Genomic DNA, 20,353 nt, shown 5'->3' with positions numbered 1-20,353 from the left:
AGAAAACAGGCGCCAAAAGGGGGATAGAGGGCGTGCCTTTTTTACGAGGTGCTCGGCGACGTAGTCGACGTGCCTTCCAACCTTGTTGGTGGCGATGCCGTTGAGGAAACTCCCCTGCTTGAACTCACCGGAGGCACTCAAGGTCACGGCCACCTCCCAGCGGTCGTTGACGAGCTCGTGGGCTACAATGAGCGTGTTTCCCGTTTCTTCCACATGGTCTTTAGGGAACAGCTGCACGTACCCTTTGAAGCCCTTCGCCGGGAGCCTCTTGCCGTTCCGGAAGACCTGGGCGCAGGAGGGCAAAAAAAAAAATGCATTCTGTGGTTTTACTGGTCAAAACTCCAATCAAATTATGAGGCAAGCCGGATGGTGGGGGACTCTGGAGTCTAAGTAGACGAGCGTTCTTGCGTTTCGCCTCCATCGCCACAACCGCGGCAGGGATCGAACCCGCGCAAGAAGCAAATATGTACACAACCACAGAGAAGTGGCTGAAAGTGAGCAAAAAGGGAGTGCAGGAACATGATCATACGACATGTTTTGCTGTCCTCAAATGTAGTGAATCTATGTGGCAAACTTTCTTCAGTATACTCAAATTTAGAAACCCCTCTAAGCACTAACTCTAGCCAACTGCCGTCTGCCAGGGCTTTCATCAGCCGATTCACTTTATGTTCAGGGAATTACCTAATTACGACCTATTCTACGACTCCTATCCCGCATTTGCTCGATGTAGTTTCGGCGCTCACACGGCGGTATTATAACTTCTTGTTATAAACACGGGAGCGAAACTTTATTGAAATTCACAAAAATATTCAATAATCGCGCCGGTCGGACCTTAAGTAAGCACAGTAATGAAGCACAGCACAGCACAGTTACATTTCGGAGCAGCATATACCACCATGAAGGGATTGGCGCCACTTGACGTGTTAAACTGTGAAGCAAGCTGATGCACAGAAATAGAGACATTTTGCTTACATATGAGTCATTCCTCAGCATTGGATTAAAAAAAAAATATTCCGCGATACTCATGGCAGTATGATGGTCGATCGTAATGCGATAAACTTTGAAACAACGCAACGACACCGTATTACCACTGCCGTGAAGTCCGGGCGCGTCGCGAGTGTGAATATGTAGTCAGACAAGATTGTCTGAATTTAGATGAGGCGTGTTCGATTGTGTCTAGCACCGAATAAAAATTGAAGGATTTCTTTTTTTTTGTCAGGAGCGGCATATACCCAGTGGCACATACCCGGTGACGTCATTGTTGGCGTCAAAAAAGGTTTATTTAAGAGCGACACATACCCTTGTCACTCAGTGACCAAAGTGTGGTCCGACGGTTGGTTTCGAAGTCGGTTCCGTCAGTACATCAGCCACATGCTCTACGCATCAGAGCTGATGCGAAGCGTAGTCACTCAACTTGGCGGGAAAACGGTCAGCAGCCTGCAAAAATAGGGCGATAGACACCCGAAACTTTGTCAAGTATCCTAAGAATGCTAATCGCTTTAAAAAGCGCCTACGCTCCGGAAAGCTGGCGCAGTTGAAAAAGGAAAGTGGTAAACTTACAAAACGAACACTAATTAAAAAAAAGGAGAAGGCATGACTAATCATTGAGGGCCTTCGGGCATGAGCGAGTTGGTATGACACAGAACTCAAAGGGGTATTGACATAATATTTTTGACTATTCATTTTTTTTTTCGGTGACTGAAAGGCCCAGATTCCTAAACCTTAGAAAGAATAGTGACAAGTCTCAGAGCGCCGTAAATAAGTTAGTTTTGTTTAAGCTGAATAAATTCAAATTAAAATATCAGAGCTTTTCTAAAGCCAGTTTCAGTTTCGTTTCCCAGGAGGATATTGCATCGTGACGTAACGGTATGTGGTCGCGTGGAAGCGGGAAATTGCGACGTTTTGACACTCGCTCGGGCTCGCTCGGTCACATCATATGCTGCTACTCGTTGTGACAGCCGATGTAGCGGCACAGCAGGCGAGTGGGCTAGCCCGAGCGCTTGTCAAAACGTCGCAATGTATTCCTTCCACAAGTTATGGCTATTCTTGAAACTGTTACGTTTCGCCTACGACGCGCGGTGTAGCCTGCGCGGATGCAACGGACGCCGGGGCTTCGTTCAAAGCGGCGGACATTTTGGCCCGTTCGGAGCGGCCGCGACGCATCCCCGCCGAGCGCGTCCCGGCATGTTCAGTGCCACGTGTCTTTGAGTGTGCGTGTGTGTGTGTGTGCCCACGCTTGTCAAAGCGCGGCAGCCGGGGAGAGGAGCTCCCCAAGTGTGAAGCGAGGAGGTCTGACCGGCGCCGGCCCGGCTGATGCGTCACTACACTTGTCTCTACATGTCTCTCAGTCCGTCCGTGGCCGCCGTCATGTGGTCTCATCCCGTGACCTTCCCTCTTGCCCTCGACGCCGAGAGTATAGACCGTTTCATCGGGCGAGGAGGATAGGGCGCGCGGAGAGCCTTTCCTCCTCTCTGGCTTGGGCGATCCGGCGCGGCGCTGCTTGAAAGTATTGCTGTCGCGTGCTGCGGAACGATTTCGATATGTTTTAGATCTTACTTTGTGAAATTTACGCCATGTTCGTTCATATCAGGTAGTCAGGGAAGCCTTTCGGTGCACCGGTAACTACTGTAGGCAGAAATATGTCTTGGGGGCGCAAAAATGTGACGCGCATAATTAGCCGCGGTGTACGCGCATTATCAGTCGCGGTGCGTGCATGTGTTGTTTACTATTTTGCTTATATCGATTTTAATTCAACAAAGAAAACCGGTGTCCCTGTATCACCAGCATTAAATGGTAAATCAGCTCACTGTCTGATCGAATGGCGTAGGGAGTAAAACATAAAACATAAGAGCGCATGCTCGTGCACGGCCATCCTAAGGCAACCACGAAACATCTGAGTGGCAGGCGCTATCAAATATTTGTGATACACTGCCATCGTTCTCACGCATTTCAAGTCTAATATGCTTGAAATTACCATATGCCTACGCTAGCATTGCTGCATGAGGCCCATGGCGCTGCTCAACACAGCGATCACTGCGATTGGTGAGCCAGCACGATACATACGTAAGCTGTGTGCTTCGGCATTGCCTTTTTGGCCTGTATATAGCCATAATATATGAGAGGGTTCGCATAAAAAGAATGCGATGGCAATTTTTGAGCGCAAAATTTCCGTAATACGTGTGAGTGCGTCGTAGAGAACTGAACGAATACATACGAAAAAAAAATTCGGTTATCATCATCTTTCTCTAAAAAAAGCAAGAGAAAACGGGCTAACGCCGCACAACGTTCATAAACATATAACCGCTGATGCTGTATGCTAACAAAGATATCTGTAATCCAGCACCTACTACTGCTTAGGACGCTCGCGAAGTTCGTAAACGGTCGCTTTGATGGGCAAGCTTAATTCAGACTGTAAGGTATGCTGCTATTACTAGCCAAAATTATTTTATTCATGGGTGCAAACCTCATCCACCCAACCAAGTAGTCACGCAATGTAACCTGCGGCGAACAGTTTGAACGCTTGTCAAAGTATAACAGCCCAGCTCCTATCGTAGCAGAACGGTACACACGCTGTTACGATCGTCGCGTATGTTTCATGGCTCCTAAACCGCAGCTTAGAAATAGAGGATAATACTGCAATAAGGTCACATTAGTGATTGGAACATTCAGAAATGCACAATTTATCTCCGAGGCTGATTGTAGGCTCAAATATGCGCGCAAACTTCGCGCTGCGTGTTCCGTCCACCTCAATGCCAGCAGAAATTCCGGCCACGACGCCTTCAACCACTTGAGCACGTATCGCAGAACCGTTTACCACGTAGAAGACGCACGTCATACAAAATAGACCACACGATCGCGAAAACAAACGCCAGAACCTACCGCCGAGCGTATACCTGCCATGCAAAAGACCGCTTTCACCCAAGCCAGTATGGCGCTGCTCATTGACGGCGCCACTGCGGTCCCAATATGGCGGCGCCTACGAAAAAACGGTCTATAAGAGCAGCTGCCCCCGGACGCCAGGAGAGAGGCTCCGAATTCTTCAGTCGAGAAGCGTGCGCTCCCGTCTCTCCACTTCGGTCGACCTGACCGGCCGCTCTTTTTTGCGATGCTAGAATAAACAAGTTGTTCTGTTAGCAGTCGACTCCTGCTTTGCCGGGACCTTCGGATGCTTCCAGTGTGCCCCAGGCCGCCAGGCCAACGCTACCCTTGGGGCTTGCGACCCATTTGCGACAACGGGCGCCAGCGGTCCGATTGCAATAACGGGTGTCAGCACTGAGGTTCCAACAGCTGGTGGCAGCGCTGAGATTCCAATAACCGGTGCCATCGGTGAGGTTCCAATAGCTGGTTGCCAGCGGTGAGATCGCGACAACGGAGGCCAGCAGCGAAGATATGCGGTTGACTGTATGCTGAGCAGCACAACGACCATCCGGGAGCAGTGCAACGAGCGCTGTGTGATGACTGGTTGCCTGCAGCGGAACGACTGCGCTGAATTCTTGGCTGCGAGGTTTGGTGAGTGCGGGACTTTCTTCTTCTGAGTTTTGCCAGGCTTTTGTTAGTGTCAGAAACAGAGCTGGTAATTGTGGTTGTCGTTGCTGCCGGGTTAGTTTGCGGCAAGACAATAGTAGGCAGTAGAGAAAGCAGCATTCAGAGCAGCCATGGATTTCAAGTCGTTGCGCAAACCGAAATTGCTGGAGCTTGCAAGAGAGTTGGGTCTGGATGTCTCAGACAAACTCAGAAAACCAGAACTGCTAAGGGCTATTCTTGAGTTAGGAGCTGAGGATGACGAGCTGTCGGAATGCCTTGAGACCATTGAGGAGAGGGAGACTGCAAAAAGACAGGAGCGCGAACTTAAAGAGCAAAAAGATGAGCGCGAACGAAAAGAGCAGAAAGAAAAAGAACAGCGCGACCACGCTTTGGAAATGAAGCGTCTCGAGGTAGAGATGGAACGCGCTCGTAATGGAAGTCAGGCACACGTTGCAGGAGAACGAGTATTGTTCAAAATGACTGACCTGATGCGGCCGTTTAAGCTTGGAGAGGACATTGGTTTGTTCCTGGTAAACTTTGAGCGAACGTGCGAGAAGCAGGGGTTCTCTCGGGAAACGTGGCCACAGCGCTTGCTCACTTTGTTACCCGGCGAGGCGGCCGACGTAGTCGCTCGCTTGGAGAGAGAGGAGGCAGAGGATTTCGACAAAGTGAAATCGAGTCTGCTAAAAAAGTACAGGCTGTCAGCGGAGGCGTTCCGTCGGAAGTTTCGAGAAAATGAGAAAGGCAAAAGTGAGTCGTATACAGAGTTTGCCTACAGGCTTATGTCAAACATGCAGGAGTGGCTCAAAGAAGAGAAAGCGTTTGGTGACCACGAGAAAGTTCTGCAGTGTTTCGGGCTAGAACAGTTTTATAGTCGGTTACCTGAGAACGTGTGGTACTGGGTCTTGGATAGGCCAGACGTTAGTACGGTGGCTAGAGCCGCTGAGCTAGCCGAAGAGTTTGTGACGCGTCGGGCTCGCGGAGCTAAGGACGGTCAAAAGGGTGAATTTGGCTCCAAGTTTGAGAGGCCGAAGTTCACGCCCATGAGATCAAAGGGGGACACACGTAGTGCGGATGCGAGTGAAAGCAGTCCGACCGAACGTAAGGAGACGGCGGCAACCGAAGCCGAACGCAGAAAGCGGTTCGAGACGAGGCAAGCGCGCGTTTGTTATACGTGTCAGAAGCCGGGTCACTTTTCGGCGCAGTGTCCAGAAACAAAAACAAAAGTCGTGTTTGTGTCATTATGCAGCACTGACGAGAACATGAAGCTTCTCGAGCCTTACATGCGAGACCTCCTCGTGAACGGGAAGGAGTGCCGAGTGCTTCGCGATTCCGCAGCTACGATGGATGTAGTTCACCCCTCTTACGTAGAACCCGATATGTTCACGGGCGAGTGCGCATGGATCAAGCAAGCCGTGGAAGCTCATAGCGTGTGTCTGCCCGTAGCAAAAGTGCTCATTGAAGGTCCTTTCGGAGCACTTGAGACGGAGGCGGCAGTGTCATCTATGCTGCCCCCCCCCCCCAGTACCCGTACCTATTTTCGAACAGGTCCGATCACCTCCTGCGCGAGAAGGGGCTTTTGTTTGGTGAGGCTAGCGTTCAGGCCTTAACCAGATCGAAGGTTCGGGAGCTCGCTGCAAAGGCGGTAGTTGCGGGGCCGACGTTGTCGAACGATGAGAAAGGGTCAGAGGCGCAGCAAGCTGATATTCAGAGCACGCCCGAGCTGAATAAAACTGAGTCTGTAGCGTTAAAGGCACCAGATACTGGAGAGGAAATGCCCGGTGCGGGAAAGTTAGAAGAGATATCTGCAGATTTGCTCATCGCGCCTACGTCAGACGGACTTAATAGGTTGCTAAAAGTCAGCCGGTCGGCTTTGATAGCCGAGCAAAAGAAGGATGGCAGCCTAGAAAACATACGCTGCATTGTCAAGGGAGGTATCGTCAAGAAAAATGCTCGCTTTGTGGAAAGAGGTGGGGTCCTGTACCGGAAGTATCTAGACCACAGGGGAGTGGAGTTCGATCAGCTGATCGTGCCTCAATGCTATCGTCAGGATCTGTTGCGCTTGTCGCATGGGGGTTCGTGGTCCGGACACCTAGGAGTTAAGAAAACTAAGGACCGTCTCTTGCAAGAGTACTATTGGCCAGGGTGTTTTCGGGACGCAGACCACTTTGTGAAGACATGCGACACCTGTCAGCGGGTGGGCAAACCAGGGGACAAATCGAGGGCGCCGTTGAAGTTGGTACCTATCATTACGGAGCCTTTTAGACGGCTCGTTATTGACACAGTGGGACCTCTTCCGGTAACAGCCACGGGGTACAGACACATTTTGACTGTGATGTGCCCAGCGACAAAGTTCCCTGAAGCAGTGCCGCTTAAAGAACTTAGCTCAGTTGAGATAGTCAATGCACTACTGTCCATATTTGCGCGAGTTGGTTTTCCTGCGGATATCCAATCAGATCAGGGCACAGAGTTTACTAGCGCTTTGACGACAGCCTTTCTCGAAAGGTGTGGGGTAAAGCTGTTACACAGCTCAGTGTACTACCCCCAGTCGAATTCCATTGAGAAGCTCCACTCCGTCATGAAGCGCGTGTTGAGAGCATTGTGGTTTGAAGAACAAACTGACTGGGAGCTGTTTCTGCCTGGGGTGATGTTTGCATTGAGGAGCGCGCCGCATGCGGCTACGGGGTTTTCGCCAGCTGAGCTAGTGTACGGTCGCTCGCTGCGATCTCCGCTTCGCATGCTTCGAGACGGATCACTGCCCCCTCCAATGGCTGCAGACTATCTCTTTCACAAATGGCCGCCTCCTGCACTGGAGCCTCGCTTTGCAACAACATTCCTTTGAGGTGCGTTACAAAAAGGGGAGTCTCAACGGTAACGCCGATGGCTTAAGTCGAAGCCCCTAAAGTGAGAATCAGCCTCAAAATTGTTTGTTATTGATGTTTTTCTTCCTGAGGCAGGATTTTTAACATATTGCTTTTGTGTAGTGTTTCAAAGTGATGATGTGCTTTCTAGTGCAATTTTCCGATTTGTGGACGCGTTCTGAGTGCTGCTAGACTACTGTAAGGAACTAGGCAGTAGTATAAAAGGGGAAAGAGCCTGGCATGGCTTAGTGAGGGTTGTGCCGTGCTTGCTGGCTGAGCGGCTGACTTTCGGCGTAGTTCTAACGCTTGCTGGGAACGAGAGAAAAATGACAACTCTCCCGAAGTCACTTTGCAGTGTCCTGTGTGAACCTGAACGTGAGAACGAGGCCTTCTCGGTGCGCTGCGCTCAAGAAACGCCGAGGGACGACCGACTTCGGTTATGAGCATCATCGAGCGACATCCCTCCGGACAGCGGATGCAGTCCCCTGACCATCGGGATCTCCTTCCCCCGGCGGGGCGGTCTGTTACGTTTCGCCTACGACGCGCGGTGTAGCCTGCGCGGATGCAACGGACGCCGGGGCTTCGTTCAAAGCGGCGGGCATTTTGGCCCGTTCGGAGCGGCCGCGACGCATCCCCGCCGAGCGCGTCCCGGCATGTTCAGTGCCACGTGTCTTTGTGTGTGCGTGTGTGTGTGTGTGCCCACGCTTGTCAAAGCGCGGCAGCCGGGGAGAGGAGCTCCCCAAGTGTGAAGCGAGGAGGTCTGACCGGCGCCGGCCCGGCTGATGCGTCACTACACTTGTCTCTACATGTCTCTCAGTCCGTCCGTGGCCGCCGTCACGTGGTCTCATCCCGTGACCTTCCCTCTTGCCCTCGACGCCTAGAGTATAAGAGCAGCTGCCCCCGGACGCCAGGAGAGAGGCTCCGAATTCTTCAGTCGAGAAGCGTGCTCTCCCGTCTCTCCACTTCGGGCGACCTGACCGGCCGCTCTTTTTTGCGATGCTAGAATAAACAAGTTGTTCTGTTAGCAGTCGACTCATGCTTTGCCGGGACCTTCGGATGCTTCCAGTGTGCCCCAGGCCGCCAGGCCAACGCTACCCTTGGGGTTTGCGACCCATTTGCGACAACGGGCGCCAGCGGTCCGATTGCAATAACGGGTGTCAGCACTGAGGTTCCAACAAAACCAAGACTGGCTACAGGAGTGTAACTAGTCTAGTCACCTTTTATTATAATCGGTGTAGAAATCGGTGTAGTCTTCCGTCGCGGGCGAGGAGCGGGGGGAGGGGAGGTAGGGGGGAGCGTTCCACTTCGTCAGAAATAGCGTATTCGCAGCAGCGCGCGGTCGCGCGTTCTTTACCTTGAAAACGATCTGCTTTGGGGCCGAGTCTAGGTGGGCCGACGGCTCGTAGCTTTGCGTGCGCTGTGTTCTCGCCGCTCAGTGTACGTTGAAGCGATAGACAGCACAAAGGTCACTTCGCCCGCTGCAGCTGTAAAACGCCAGCGTTTTAAAGACAGCGAGCGTCCGCAATCATGGAGTGGGATGTGTGCATGCTTGCCAGTGCACGCTGACACCATGCTTGTTGATTAGTAATGCTTACAAGTTTATACGCCCGATAAACCTACTATCCTTACTTAGTATGGCTGTCTACTAATTTGCTGTCGCAATCGCTGCTTCGCCTTTCGTGAGAAACTGTCACTTTCTTGCAGGAGTGTTGCATAAAAAACACCTTCTATGCAGCAGTTTTCATGAAGGTAGGCAGCCGGCGACAAACAGGCTGGCGTTGCAAATACGCAGCGCCATTTTGTCTGACTGTAAGCGCTGTCCGCATATATTTGTGGGCAACGACTGTGAAGGCTAACTGCAGGAACTGCAGCGAAGAAAAAAGTGAGCTAATCTTCCAAGAAAACAAAATGATCTTACTCGCGGATGGTGCGTATTGAAACTCGGCGTTATACATGTGTAGAGAAGCTGTCTTCGTGCGCAGCACATTCGTGCTGTATTTAGCTGCAGTTTGTCGAGATTTGCTGCCAAAAGGAAACTAGTAAATCGGCTTTTACTGCTCACACAAGGGTGCGAAGTCAGGTTCTTTCCGTCTGCTGGTGCACAAGGTGGCGCGTAGTCTGCTCAGACTGACTACAGCGCAGTCAGCCGAGTGCGGCACACGACGCCACAGCCTCTGCCCGACAATGTACTTATCTGTGCGTGCTTGCGCGAAGTGTAGGTAAAAAAAAAAGCCCTATTTTGGCGTGACGGCACGACACAGTACCCTCCTGCGAAACCGCAACTGACTCTAGAAAAGCTGTTATAATAAATTATTGGCGCCACTCTGAGGCTTGCCGCTATTTTTTCTAGCGTTTAGAGGTAAAGGATTTTCATTTAACGCACGGAATGCATATCTAGTCGAAAATATCATGTCAGTACCCCCATGGAAGCGCAGTAAGGGTCAAGGCAGGAAACGAGGGACACGCAAAAGCGCCAACGTCGTACCAAACATTTCTAAATAAATGCATGTTATAAAGCCAGTCATTCGCGCGTTCCTCGGTTCCTTCTTTGTGTTCATACACTACAAGATAAATACAAGTTCATACAAGACAACAATATATCATTAATTATTCAAAGCCACCAACTAACTGTCATAGATGCCTAGTGTAAGGATCTAGGCCAGTTTCGACCACCTCCGTGAACGTAAACCTAAATATGATTGGACAAGCGCGTACTCGCGTTCCGCCTCCATAGGAATGTGGCCGCCGCTGCTGGATCTCAAATACACGACCTCGAGCTGGGCAACAGGACACCACTGTGAGCCACCGCGGCAGGACATGCACGACACATGACGGCGTAACGGCGGGCACAAACAGGACTCACGTACGTTGATCCCGCGTGCGTAGCCGGCCGCGTCATGAGCCTTGCGAGACAGCAGTGCCACTGTATCGGCGTCCAGCTTCTTCATGGTGTACTTGGCCAGGTCCGGATAGAAGGTGATCTTGGTGAAGTCCTCGCCTTTGGCCTCAGTGCTGATCTTGGGCTCTGTGGTCTTCCGCATGTTATCCTGCGAGGAGGGGCGTATTGATCGTTGCAGCTTACCTCTCGAACCTACGTCTGGTTTATGATAGATACAGCGCTGGTAGAGCCCTCGATCGACATTTTACCAACTGGGATTGTTGGATACCACTAGCATAAAGAAAAAATGCGCGCAATTTTACACTTTTTTTGTTGTCCCGCAAGATTTTTGCACGATATATTTTGATTCTAAAAAAAAAGTGTTACAGGTACATTTCTCAATTACAGTTTCTAAAGCGGATGTCCTTAATAATAAATAGCTCATTCCATTAGAACTGTCCGAACTGTCACAATATGTACTTTAGAAAACGTTGGTTTCCAGAGTAATGCAAACAGCCTTTTACCAAAATTCAGGAAGAAAAATAAATGTTAACAACGTGAGAAGCATTTTGTAGTAAAGCGCAAAACTGGTTTCGCAAGGTACTGCTAAAAAGCAGCAGAGGCTTCGTTTTGATCTACGATTCAAATATTTAATCTCATAACTCACTGTTGCACAAAGCCTCTACTCTCAGTCGACTCCAGATAGCACAGCACTAACCCTTTAGAACCAGAAATCGCCATTTCCATGACCCGTAGCGTTATCAGTACATCCGCAGACTCGCATACTATTCACCAACTGTGATTGCGCAATCGAAATAAAGTGCCAGAAGGAGCTGCTCAATCCGCAGTGGCGCTGACGCGACCACAATATATGCTGGTGCGTCGGTTAGTGCATTGGTTCCCGAATTCACGTAAACTGAAAGTTTGAGGCGAGCGAGGATGAAATGTGAAGTTCCTCGAGCCACTCCCCAAAATAGGCACAATAAGAGTTATCGTGAAAGCTCGTATTCAGGCCTGCAGTGGGCCAAAGCCTCCCATGTATCCAGGAGCCTCTACACAACCCCTTTAACCAGAGGTATGCATATACAGAGACAACCACATCCAAGAGTGCTTTCAGCTGAAGTCTGAATTGTATCCAAGCGGTTGTACCCAGGCAGACAAATCCAAACGGGGGCACGCTCGACAAGATAGCGGTAGACTTGCCTGTTTGAAGAGTTTCTTTTCGGCGTGCGAGCATGTCTCCACGAACAACTTCCCGCTGAAAATGTTACAGAGCTTGACACCATAGCCGTTTGGACCTCCGGGGACGTTTTTTCTCTTCGTCGTTGTAGTTGGACGAGGTGGGTATACGTGGCCGAAGACGAGCGTCGGTACGTATGTCTTCTCGACGCGGGGCCCTGGCCATTGTTCCACACGGAGACGCAGTCCTGCTCCGGGTGTATCTCGATCTGGACAGAAAGAAGAACGAACAAGGAACGCGGAAATATTTCATACTCATTATGCCTCGCCCTTTTGTGAAAACGTATTGGAATGCTATTTTAAACAATCGCTGAAGCCATTCTAATGAAATTTCTTGCGTATTTAAAATAAGAAACAGTCTATTAGGTCTTTGCGAAGGCCAACTTGATGATACAGCCTGATTTAATACTATTTTCCTTTAACGCTGATGTAATGACGTTCATGTTACTACGAAGGAGATTGGTTACTACACAACTTGCATATTGTCGATGGTACGAACAGAAAAGTCGCACCAATAAAATGGCGACAGGAAAATAAATTCAATTTGCGTAACATATCGCCTTCGTATACTTAGGAGTTTTGCGCGTTCAAAGCATGTCATGTTTCTGAGGTGCAAATATACAGCTTCCCTGGAACATCTTACTCAACATCCTCGCACGCAAGATCGGGGCCAATAATGGTCACGTACTAAGTTTACCTGGTGGTTCGATATACGAGAACGTTGCCCTATGATGCTCTTATATGCCGTTTAGAACTAAGACAATCAGAGCTGAGGCATCAACTTAATGCATGTGTCTACATACGCACTGTTTGTCATTCAAGTAAGGGTAAGATAGTCATATTACTAACATTCAAACGAGCGCAAAGTTATTATTAGTTACTTATTATTTCATACAGGTCGCCTTCCTCGACAACTGCGGCAACGATGCGCAGCCTAAACGATGTGCTTCTAGCTAGTCATCGTGCTCTTCTTTCCGGCACGTTAGGCGACATCCCGACAATGATCGAAGAATACTGCTCAGACGAGCACGAAGAGAAATAAAATTACTTCTTCCTACGATCAGTTACAACTGGGCGACCACCGATCCTCGACAACCGCAGAGACCGACTCGCTATGAACATGTGTTATGCAATATAACACCATATACCGGAGTGCTTTCCTTGCGTTCGGATTGTTTCATGACTGTTTCTCCACCTCACCATTGTACCCCAGCGTTCTCTCGTTGTCACTGACCCACGGTACAAAAGTCACGAGTTCAGCACACGCGCGACACGCGCGTCCTTACCTTGATGCAATCCACATTCTTGTCGCGCTGCTAATTATCGGACGCGCTGACCATGAACACATGGAAGATCTTGTACAGGCCGGGCATGAAAGGGAGGCTCCTGTATTTCATGCCACAGCCGCCGCCGTTCTCGTCTTGTGGGTCGTACAACCCGATGGTCTGTGTGACAGGATCGACGGAGCCGACGTACGTGTCTGGGCGTAGCAGAATGTGAGCCAGCTGGCTCATCTTCTGGTAGACGTGTGATGTCGTCGATGCGTCCACCTAGTGGGACACCCCAGAGCGGCAGTGACCAAGCGCGTTTGCGTCACCTGGTGTTATGCCCATTTATACTTGCATCACGACGATTAAACGGGGATTGTACGAGCTGTTCTTCGACTGTCCGTTTGTCCTTTCCATGTCTTCCGCCGACGGTCCACGGCGCGATCACCCTGTATAGTTCTACGGCGATGCCTCCCCCGCCGCCTGGGCCGCCATCGACGACATAACAATTGGCGACGAGGAAAAAAGGACTTCTAATGCGGCGGGTACTATTCCTGAACCTTACCAATGCTACAATACTGCTGCTTCGGATTATACTCCTGCAATGGACGCCAGGGACTTTGCTGCTACTGAGATGAATCCCTGTTCTATTTCTACTACTGCTGCTGCATCGCGTCCATGTAGCAGCCCATGCGGTCTATGGACAACTCCTCTGCTGTATGTTACTACGACGACTACAGACTTCGGACGCTACTGCATGCAGAATCGTGTCCCTACTTCCTGCAACGACGTCTTCGGACTTGGAACGACTCAGACGCTACTGGGGCGCTAATCCTACTTCGAACGCTGTTACTGCGACGCGTCTATACTACGTCCGCTGGCCCCAGGTATGTCTCGTCTGCTGCGACGCTGGTGCTGATACACGGGCGTGCCCTTAATACTATTGCTTCGTACCACGGACGCTGAACGATCAAACGTATTTCATCAATGCTGTCGTGGATTTAGACGCTGCCAAGGCGGAGACCACTACGACTACTGAGACCTAAAACACTGCGGTCTTACCTGCGTTCTGGCGTGCTCCTACTCAGACGACGACCCCGTTCGACCTTCAACCATGCTTTCTGGGATTCCACCGCCGCCTTTCTTGCAGACGCCGGGTCGTCCCCTCCATACCGCGGACGAAGAAGCGTCGCGTTTTCCAAGCCTATGTATGTACAAGGGGCTGAAGACACCACTTCTGATTGCGAAAAGAGGATTCTTCTGATCGTCCTGGGGTTAGAGAGACTGGATACACATTTCAAGCTCCAAGAGGCCCATACTCAGGCGGGGAAGACCAAACATTTATCGATCGCGGAGTATACGGACGTATACGAGGAGACGCTAAAGATTCTGAAGGGACTTCGTAACGCCACTCAATGAATCATCAGCGACGACGAAAAAAGAGAACAGTGGTCAGAACTTGGGGCGATTTACAACCGCGCAGGCGAATTCGATCGGATACCGCCACCGAGTAGAACTAGACGGTGGTCGACGGCACAAGCGGCATCCCCGACTGCGTCCCCCGACTGCGGCGTCCCAGAGAGGCAGTGACCAAGCGCGTTGGCGTCACATGGTGTCATGCCTCTTTATACGTGTGTGACAGTGATTGAACTGGGATCGTGCAAGGGTTTCTTCGACTGTTCACCTGTCCTCCCTTCGATGTCGCCGGTCGACGGCTTGCCGCACTTTACTCCTTGTTCTTCGGTGGTACCGCCGCCTGGACCGCCGTCGAAGACATTACAAGATGCGCTTCACGGCATCCTCTTCTTCTTAGCTGCGTCGGAGCCTTTCGTCTGGTTGCCCCTGCCGCCGCCATGTCGTGCCGCAGCTGCAGTCAAGGCCAGGGACGACCCACCTGCGCCTCCCTCTTCAAACTCGCAGAGAGAAGACGTGTTGCCCCTTGATATGTCGCAACAACTCTTCGTTCCTGCTACGGTCTTCTGCGCAGGATCCGCTGAATACTTCTACGGAGCTCAGCGTGCTCTAGGTGTGCATTCTCAGACGGCTTGCCTTTGCGTCGCGGCCTTCTCTGACCAGTTGCAATGCAGTGGCACGAAACGCGTCAATGCTCGACGTGGCCCTGGATCGTCCTGATTTCTTCCGCGTTGTAGCCTACTGTTATGATTGTTGTTGTTGCTGTTGCATCAAAGCACTGTCCCCGAAGAGGCGAGCGCCATCTTTGTCCGAAGCTCGTGCTGCGACTCCCGGTGACCTGGCGCGCGCATTTCCTTTATTCAAAGCGCGAGCACAACTTAGCCTTTAGTGGTGCTAGTTTTCACAAGCCCATATGTAACGCCAAAAAAAAAAAATCCTCGAGAAGACAGGACTCGCTTGCGCGTATTTATATTCATTAATCCAACTGCCGACGGGAAATTAAACTGGTGCCATTCAGGTATACTGCCATTCAGGTATACCGCCGTTCAGGACCGGTGACTAGCCTCTAGTAAGCGCACCGCGTTGACCAGATGGGCTCTTCAAATGCAAGTGTGCGGTGGTGCGTCCGAGCTGCTACTGGAAGCGTTCAAGCCCCTGTACCAGTGGGACTAATATTCCTGTCAAGCGGGCAAGTTAAGTGCACTTATGGAGAGTGCACTTCGGTACCTTGAGCGACACTTTAGGCTACGCGGTGCTGAAAGAAAAAACGGAGCGCACTCTCCGTAAAAAAAAAAAAAAAAGTACAGCAGAATAAGAGCACGTGTTTTGAAGATGTAGATTTTTTTTTAATCTTCTAAAAAGTGCTTGTTTTGCGTTGCATTATGAACAAAAACAACCAGACATTTCTTCTCAACAAAACAAGAAAATATATTTTTATTATGAGATTATTACAAGTCAATGCCGGCTAAGACGAATGCATAGCCAATCCAAAGCAACATGGTGGCGTGCGACGAGGCAGCATTTGAGCCTGCTAGAACAGAATATGAGCGAGTTCTGTTCTTTTTATATTGTTAAAAGTTGTTCACGAACTAAAATAAACTTATGCGACCCCTTTTTATGCATTACATGTTATACCATTAAAAGAGCTGGCGTCGAGGCTACGCAATTGGCCACCAAAGCGCGTTCCGTTAAGCACTCCGACTGGAGTGCGCTCTTCAGCAAGTGACACTCCACTTGCGACGTTTAGATTGGGCAAAGCGCTCTTAAACCCAGTGACACTCTCCGTAAGTGCACATAACTTGCCCACGTGACAGGGGTACAAGGGAGCGGCCCGAGCAAGCTCGCGCTTTTTGGCAAGCCCGGGAAAGTGCCACACTGGTGACACCTCGTGATTACGACCGCGTGTCTCAGCAGCGTTCCTAGATTAGCTAATGACGATGATAATGCAGCCGCTCTTCTAAGAAGCTGGCTATCACCAGGGAGCCTACGTGCAAGCATGTAGATCATGACTTGCATGTAGGCTTCTTAGCTGTCACGCTTGTACATCGGGCCAAAAAGAAACAAAAACATATAGAAACAGTTTTGATGATGACCATGATGATTCCAGTCATTTGCACACAACGACAGTTGGGTACTTATCAAGAAGCAAGCGGTAGAAGAAAATAAAGAAAGAATAATAGTAGTTCGCAATAAGGATATTAATGCTTACAGTTATTGTTCATTATTCTTTCGTAAAGAGACATTTTCCTTCAGCAGTCAGTCTACTATAACAAAAACAGCAAATAGAAATCTGAAAAAGAGAGTAGAAGACAGGAAAGATTTCATTGCTGAATTCTTAAATTTTATCTGACTTCGTCCTTTCTTGCTATTCAAAATTTTTTCATAGTGCTTGTTTTGATCCTCCTTTAGTCTTTCTCGTAATTAAGCGCCTGTCCTGTGTCAGTCTCGGCTGTTGTGTGTGTCTTCCAGTGCGCTTATTTTCCGTCGATCCCCCTATTCTTCACCATACCCCCATAGTGGGTATGAACCCCACTCGGAGACAAACAAACAAACAAACAAAACAAACCAGACTTGCTACAAAATTAACGCAATCAAACGCGAAATTTGCGTTACAATTTCATAGAAAGAAAATGTAAGACATTTCTCTCAAATTATATAGCGCAGAAAACTTTTAAAACAATTCAAATTCTGGGTTATTACGTGCCAGAAGAGCGATTCGATCATGAGGCACGACGTAGCGGGGCACTCCTGCATTTTGACCCCCTGGGGTTTCTTAACGTGCGCCCATTGCACGGTACGCCGTTCTTCTTGCATTTCGCGCCCACCGAAATGCGGTTGCCGCGGCCGGGATTTGATACCGAAACGTCGCGCTTGACACCGCGACGCCATAGCCACTAAATCACCACGGCGGGTAGCAAAATTGCGAAGGAAATTGCAGATGGCACGGCAAACAATTAACCCTCTGGCTGATGCACAGGGTTCGAAACCCTGAGAGAAAGGATAAAGTATAAAGGATGCAATTCTGCCTGGACGAAACTGGGCATTTATGAGAGGCTTCCTTTGATTAGAAAATCGACGGCAGAATGAGAAAAAAATGATCGATAGTCTCGGATTCAATACAGGCTGCGGAGTGGAGCGTGCCCCGTACGTTGCTGGGCCCTGCCGCGCAGTCGCACTTACGTCGTGGCCAGCCCAGAGCCGGTCTGCCTGGTGTCCTTGTTCAACTGAGGTTTGTCAAGCTGTTAAAGAGAGCAAGAGAAATAGAAAGGAGAAAAAAACGCAATGCCCTTCCACTGTGTGAAGAAGGATGACCAGCGAAGCTGTGTATTGTTAGGATTTTAGGCTCAATCCCATCGCTCGTAATCATTTGTCAAGATTGGAGTCGGGCATGAATTAGAAGGTAGCTGGCCCATGCCGTCGTCCAACTTATCCACGCTGAGGACGTTGATGAAGGGAAGGACTGTTTCTCATCGAGAACGAGGAACATGGGTTCATTTACAGTGTCTACATCAGTCTAGCATGACTGCTTGAGAAGAGTACATCAGTCTAGCATGACTGCTTGAGAAAGTACATCAATCTGACATGACTGCTTGAGAGAATGTACTGAGCAGCCGCACAACAGCGGTTTATAAACACTCGGTCCTCAATCGATCCCAAGGTGACGGAAACGTTCGACCAGGCACCGTAGGTGAGACGACCAGGCACCGTAGGCGAGACGACCAGGCACTGTAGGCGAGACGACCAGGCACTGTAGGCGAGACGACCAGGCACGGCAGGGGCATTTTATTCCCCGAGCTGACCCCCGCAGCGCGCCCGCCGGCTGCCCATTGTCTTGCATCTTGGTCGGCGCGTGGGAAGGGGTCTCCGTAGACGTTCCCGCGGCAACTCCCCCGCTTATAGCAGATTAGGTCCGCGGTGGCGGGTTCAGGCACAAAGCCTGCTTCGTCAAACTCGGCTCCAGCGACGGAGATTTGAGGACGCGCGTATTGTTCTTCACACACAGTCGACTTAGTGACGCCGTGGCTAGAGGTTTGCGGTGGCGTTCCAAGAAAGGTTGCCGCCGTGGTCACAACTGGCTGGCAAAACTTGCACCTCAGCTGGGCCGTTCTTAACAGTATGTGGGCCCTTTAATGGCGAACTGCACCTGTGATACCGTGGCATTAGTGACACCGGCGGGCGTGCGCCGTTGCTATCGCGGAGACCACGAATGAGAGCGGTTATTCCTTCTTGGTTATCATTATTGGGATAGCAACTATATGGACATTACCGGCGCATTCTTGACGTCGCCGTCAGCGTGATGTTCCATATAAAGTCCTAAGGCGATAACACCGTCGCTGCGCGCGTCGTATGCTGTATGTGCGAGTGAAAGCACGCAACGGAAGGCGACGATCGCGACTCAGTCTGGCGCGCGCGAAGGAGAAAGCGGTGAGCAAGCGCGCCGTCTTCCGTCGCGCGAAAGGCTGTTGGGGGATTTGAGTGAGGAATGGGGGGGGGGGGGGAGCAGCGTTGTGCCCAGCAGCAGCTGCGCACTTGGCGACCATGCACAAGGGGAACTAACAATCGCGGCTCAATCTCGCGCGGCATATATGGAGGAAAGCGGGGAGGGAGGGGTGGGGGCGGCGTCGACTCAGCCAAGAAGTGCGTACTTTTCACGGCCACGCGTGCCGTATCGTGAAAGGGAGCTGCAGGTGGCTCATACCTCTGTGCGCGACGTGTCCTCACGCTCTTGCGTTGAAGCGATAGACCGCACGAAGGTAACTTCGCTCGCTGCTGCTGCCGCACTTGCTTGCTCAAACCGGCGTTTTGACAGTTTCCGTGCTCATCGAGTGCGATGTGTTCATGTTCACTTGTGCGCACTGACACCATACTTGTTAATTAAGTTAGTAAGCGAATGTTTCAAAGTTTATACTGCCGACAAACCTACTATCCCTACATCGTATAGCTATCTACTAATTTGCTATCGCAATTGATGCTTGGCCTTTCGGGTGAAACTGCGACTTTTTTTTTGTTTTAGAAAACGATGTTTTATGCATTCAAGCACAAAAGCAACTGAAAGGCCAATGCATTTCATCGGACTCATTGAAATTTAATATCACGAAACTGGCGCAGTCCTGAGAATTGCTTACATTTGGATACACTTTGCAAACACACAGCCTACAATTCGTAAATTGAAATGTGTTCTGTAATGTAATCAATTAAGGAGGTAATTAATGTATTTAGATTAATTATTCAAATAAGTATTTTGACTTCTCGTAAAAGTAATGGCCACCTCATCGAACAATTTGGCTTGAGTGTTTGAATTGTCCTATGTGCCACATGTATGTTTTTTTTTTACTTGATGCAGCTAAAAGGCGACCTGGTATATTTGTTGGCGGTTTAGCTTTTTATTAGTCACAATTGCATAGATGCTCACGTCTCGATTTATATTTGGGTCATTCCACGCCAAATGTGCTAGACCTGTCGCTGAATCATCTCAGATGTTGCTTTAAAAAAATCGTGGCTACTTAATACCTTGCTCACAGTCATTTCGCAAGATATTTTTGCTTAAAAAGAATTTCCTGCCAGGTTGAGTCCTTTCAAAGTTTGATTAATTAGTCGAAATATGGCTCTGCAAGAAAAATCATATAGATGTTCTTTTTCTATTGCGCCTAACGTTCACAAGTTCGCCTAATTAACCTAAAGGAATTTCTCTTTCGTTTACAAGTATGCAAATTAACAACTTCGGTAATAACTTTGGTAGTCACCAGCTGCAACTATTAATTTGAAATATGTTTTGTAAAGTAAATATTTTTAATTACTAAATTAAACGTATTGATTTCTCGTAGAAGTGAAAATGGAAGACAGTGTAGAACTGCTATTGATTTGTTTATTTTGATTATTTTTATGGATTGTCCTAAAGCTATTTAATAAACTAAATACAGGCACAAATACACTTTAGTAATTTTTTTAATAACATGTCAAACATACAAAAAATCGGTTTTGGTCCGTGCACTTTAATTCACTATTTTCGCAGTGAGGTACTTCTAGCAAAATTATGACGCAAAATGCATTAAATAGGGCTTCTTATTGGCGTTAGATTTCAGTCGTTATCTCATTTTAGATATTGTCTTAAGGGAGATATGCGCTATTGAATTCGGCTCCTGCGCGATACTCTGCATATTTCCGTGCCC

General features: G+C 49.5%; 2 protein-coding genes across 3 annotated transcripts in view; one reads left to right on the top strand and one right to left on the bottom strand.

Annotated features, from left to right (window-relative positions):
* The window catches only part of LOC135895928 (uncharacterized), a 74,184-nt gene that overhangs the window by 18,285 nt on the left and 35,546 nt on the right, over positions 1-20,353 (top strand). The gene's annotated exons all lie outside the window — the stretch shown is intronic.
* Positions 43-16,365, bottom strand: LOC135895931 (DNA topoisomerase 2-like). 2 transcript variants are annotated; one of them, XR_011511842.1, is made up of 5 exons: positions 12,789-16,365; positions 11,467-11,711; positions 10,249-10,432; positions 1,300-1,437; positions 43-285 (listed from the first exon to the last, which is right to left on the bottom strand). XR_011511842.1 is itself a non-coding variant. In XM_070533047.1 (5 exons), exons 3-4 carry the CDS (start codon positions 10,424-10,426, stop codon positions 1,384-1,386), a joined length of 228 nt encoding a protein of 75 aa, XP_070389148.1. In that variant the 5' UTR covers positions 10,427-10,432; positions 11,467-11,711; positions 12,789-16,365; the 3' UTR covers positions 43-285; positions 1,300-1,383. The 2 variants fall into 2 exon arrangements, 1 of the variants encoding a protein (XP_070389148.1); XM_070533047.1 differs by having other exon boundaries at positions 10,253-10,432.

This window comes from Dermacentor albipictus, chromosome 2, assembly GCF_038994185.2.
Source record: "Dermacentor albipictus isolate Rhodes 1998 colony chromosome 2, USDA_Dalb.pri_finalv2, whole genome shotgun sequence".
NCBI classification, from domain to species: Eukaryota; Metazoa; Arthropoda; class Arachnida; order Ixodida; family Ixodidae; genus Dermacentor; species Dermacentor albipictus.
Note: the sequence above shows the minus strand (reverse complement) of the source record. Positions and strands in the feature narration are given on the sequence as shown.

Coding starts and splice junctions, on each gene's coding strand:
- LOC135895931 (XM_070533047.1), bottom strand. CDS start 10,426: ATGCGGAAGACCACAGAGCCCAAGATCAGCACTGAGGCCAAAGGCGAG. Junction 1,438..10,252: donor GCTACGCACGCGGGATCAAC/GTACGTGAGTCC, acceptor CTATTTTTGCAG/GCTGCTGACCGTTTTCCCGC.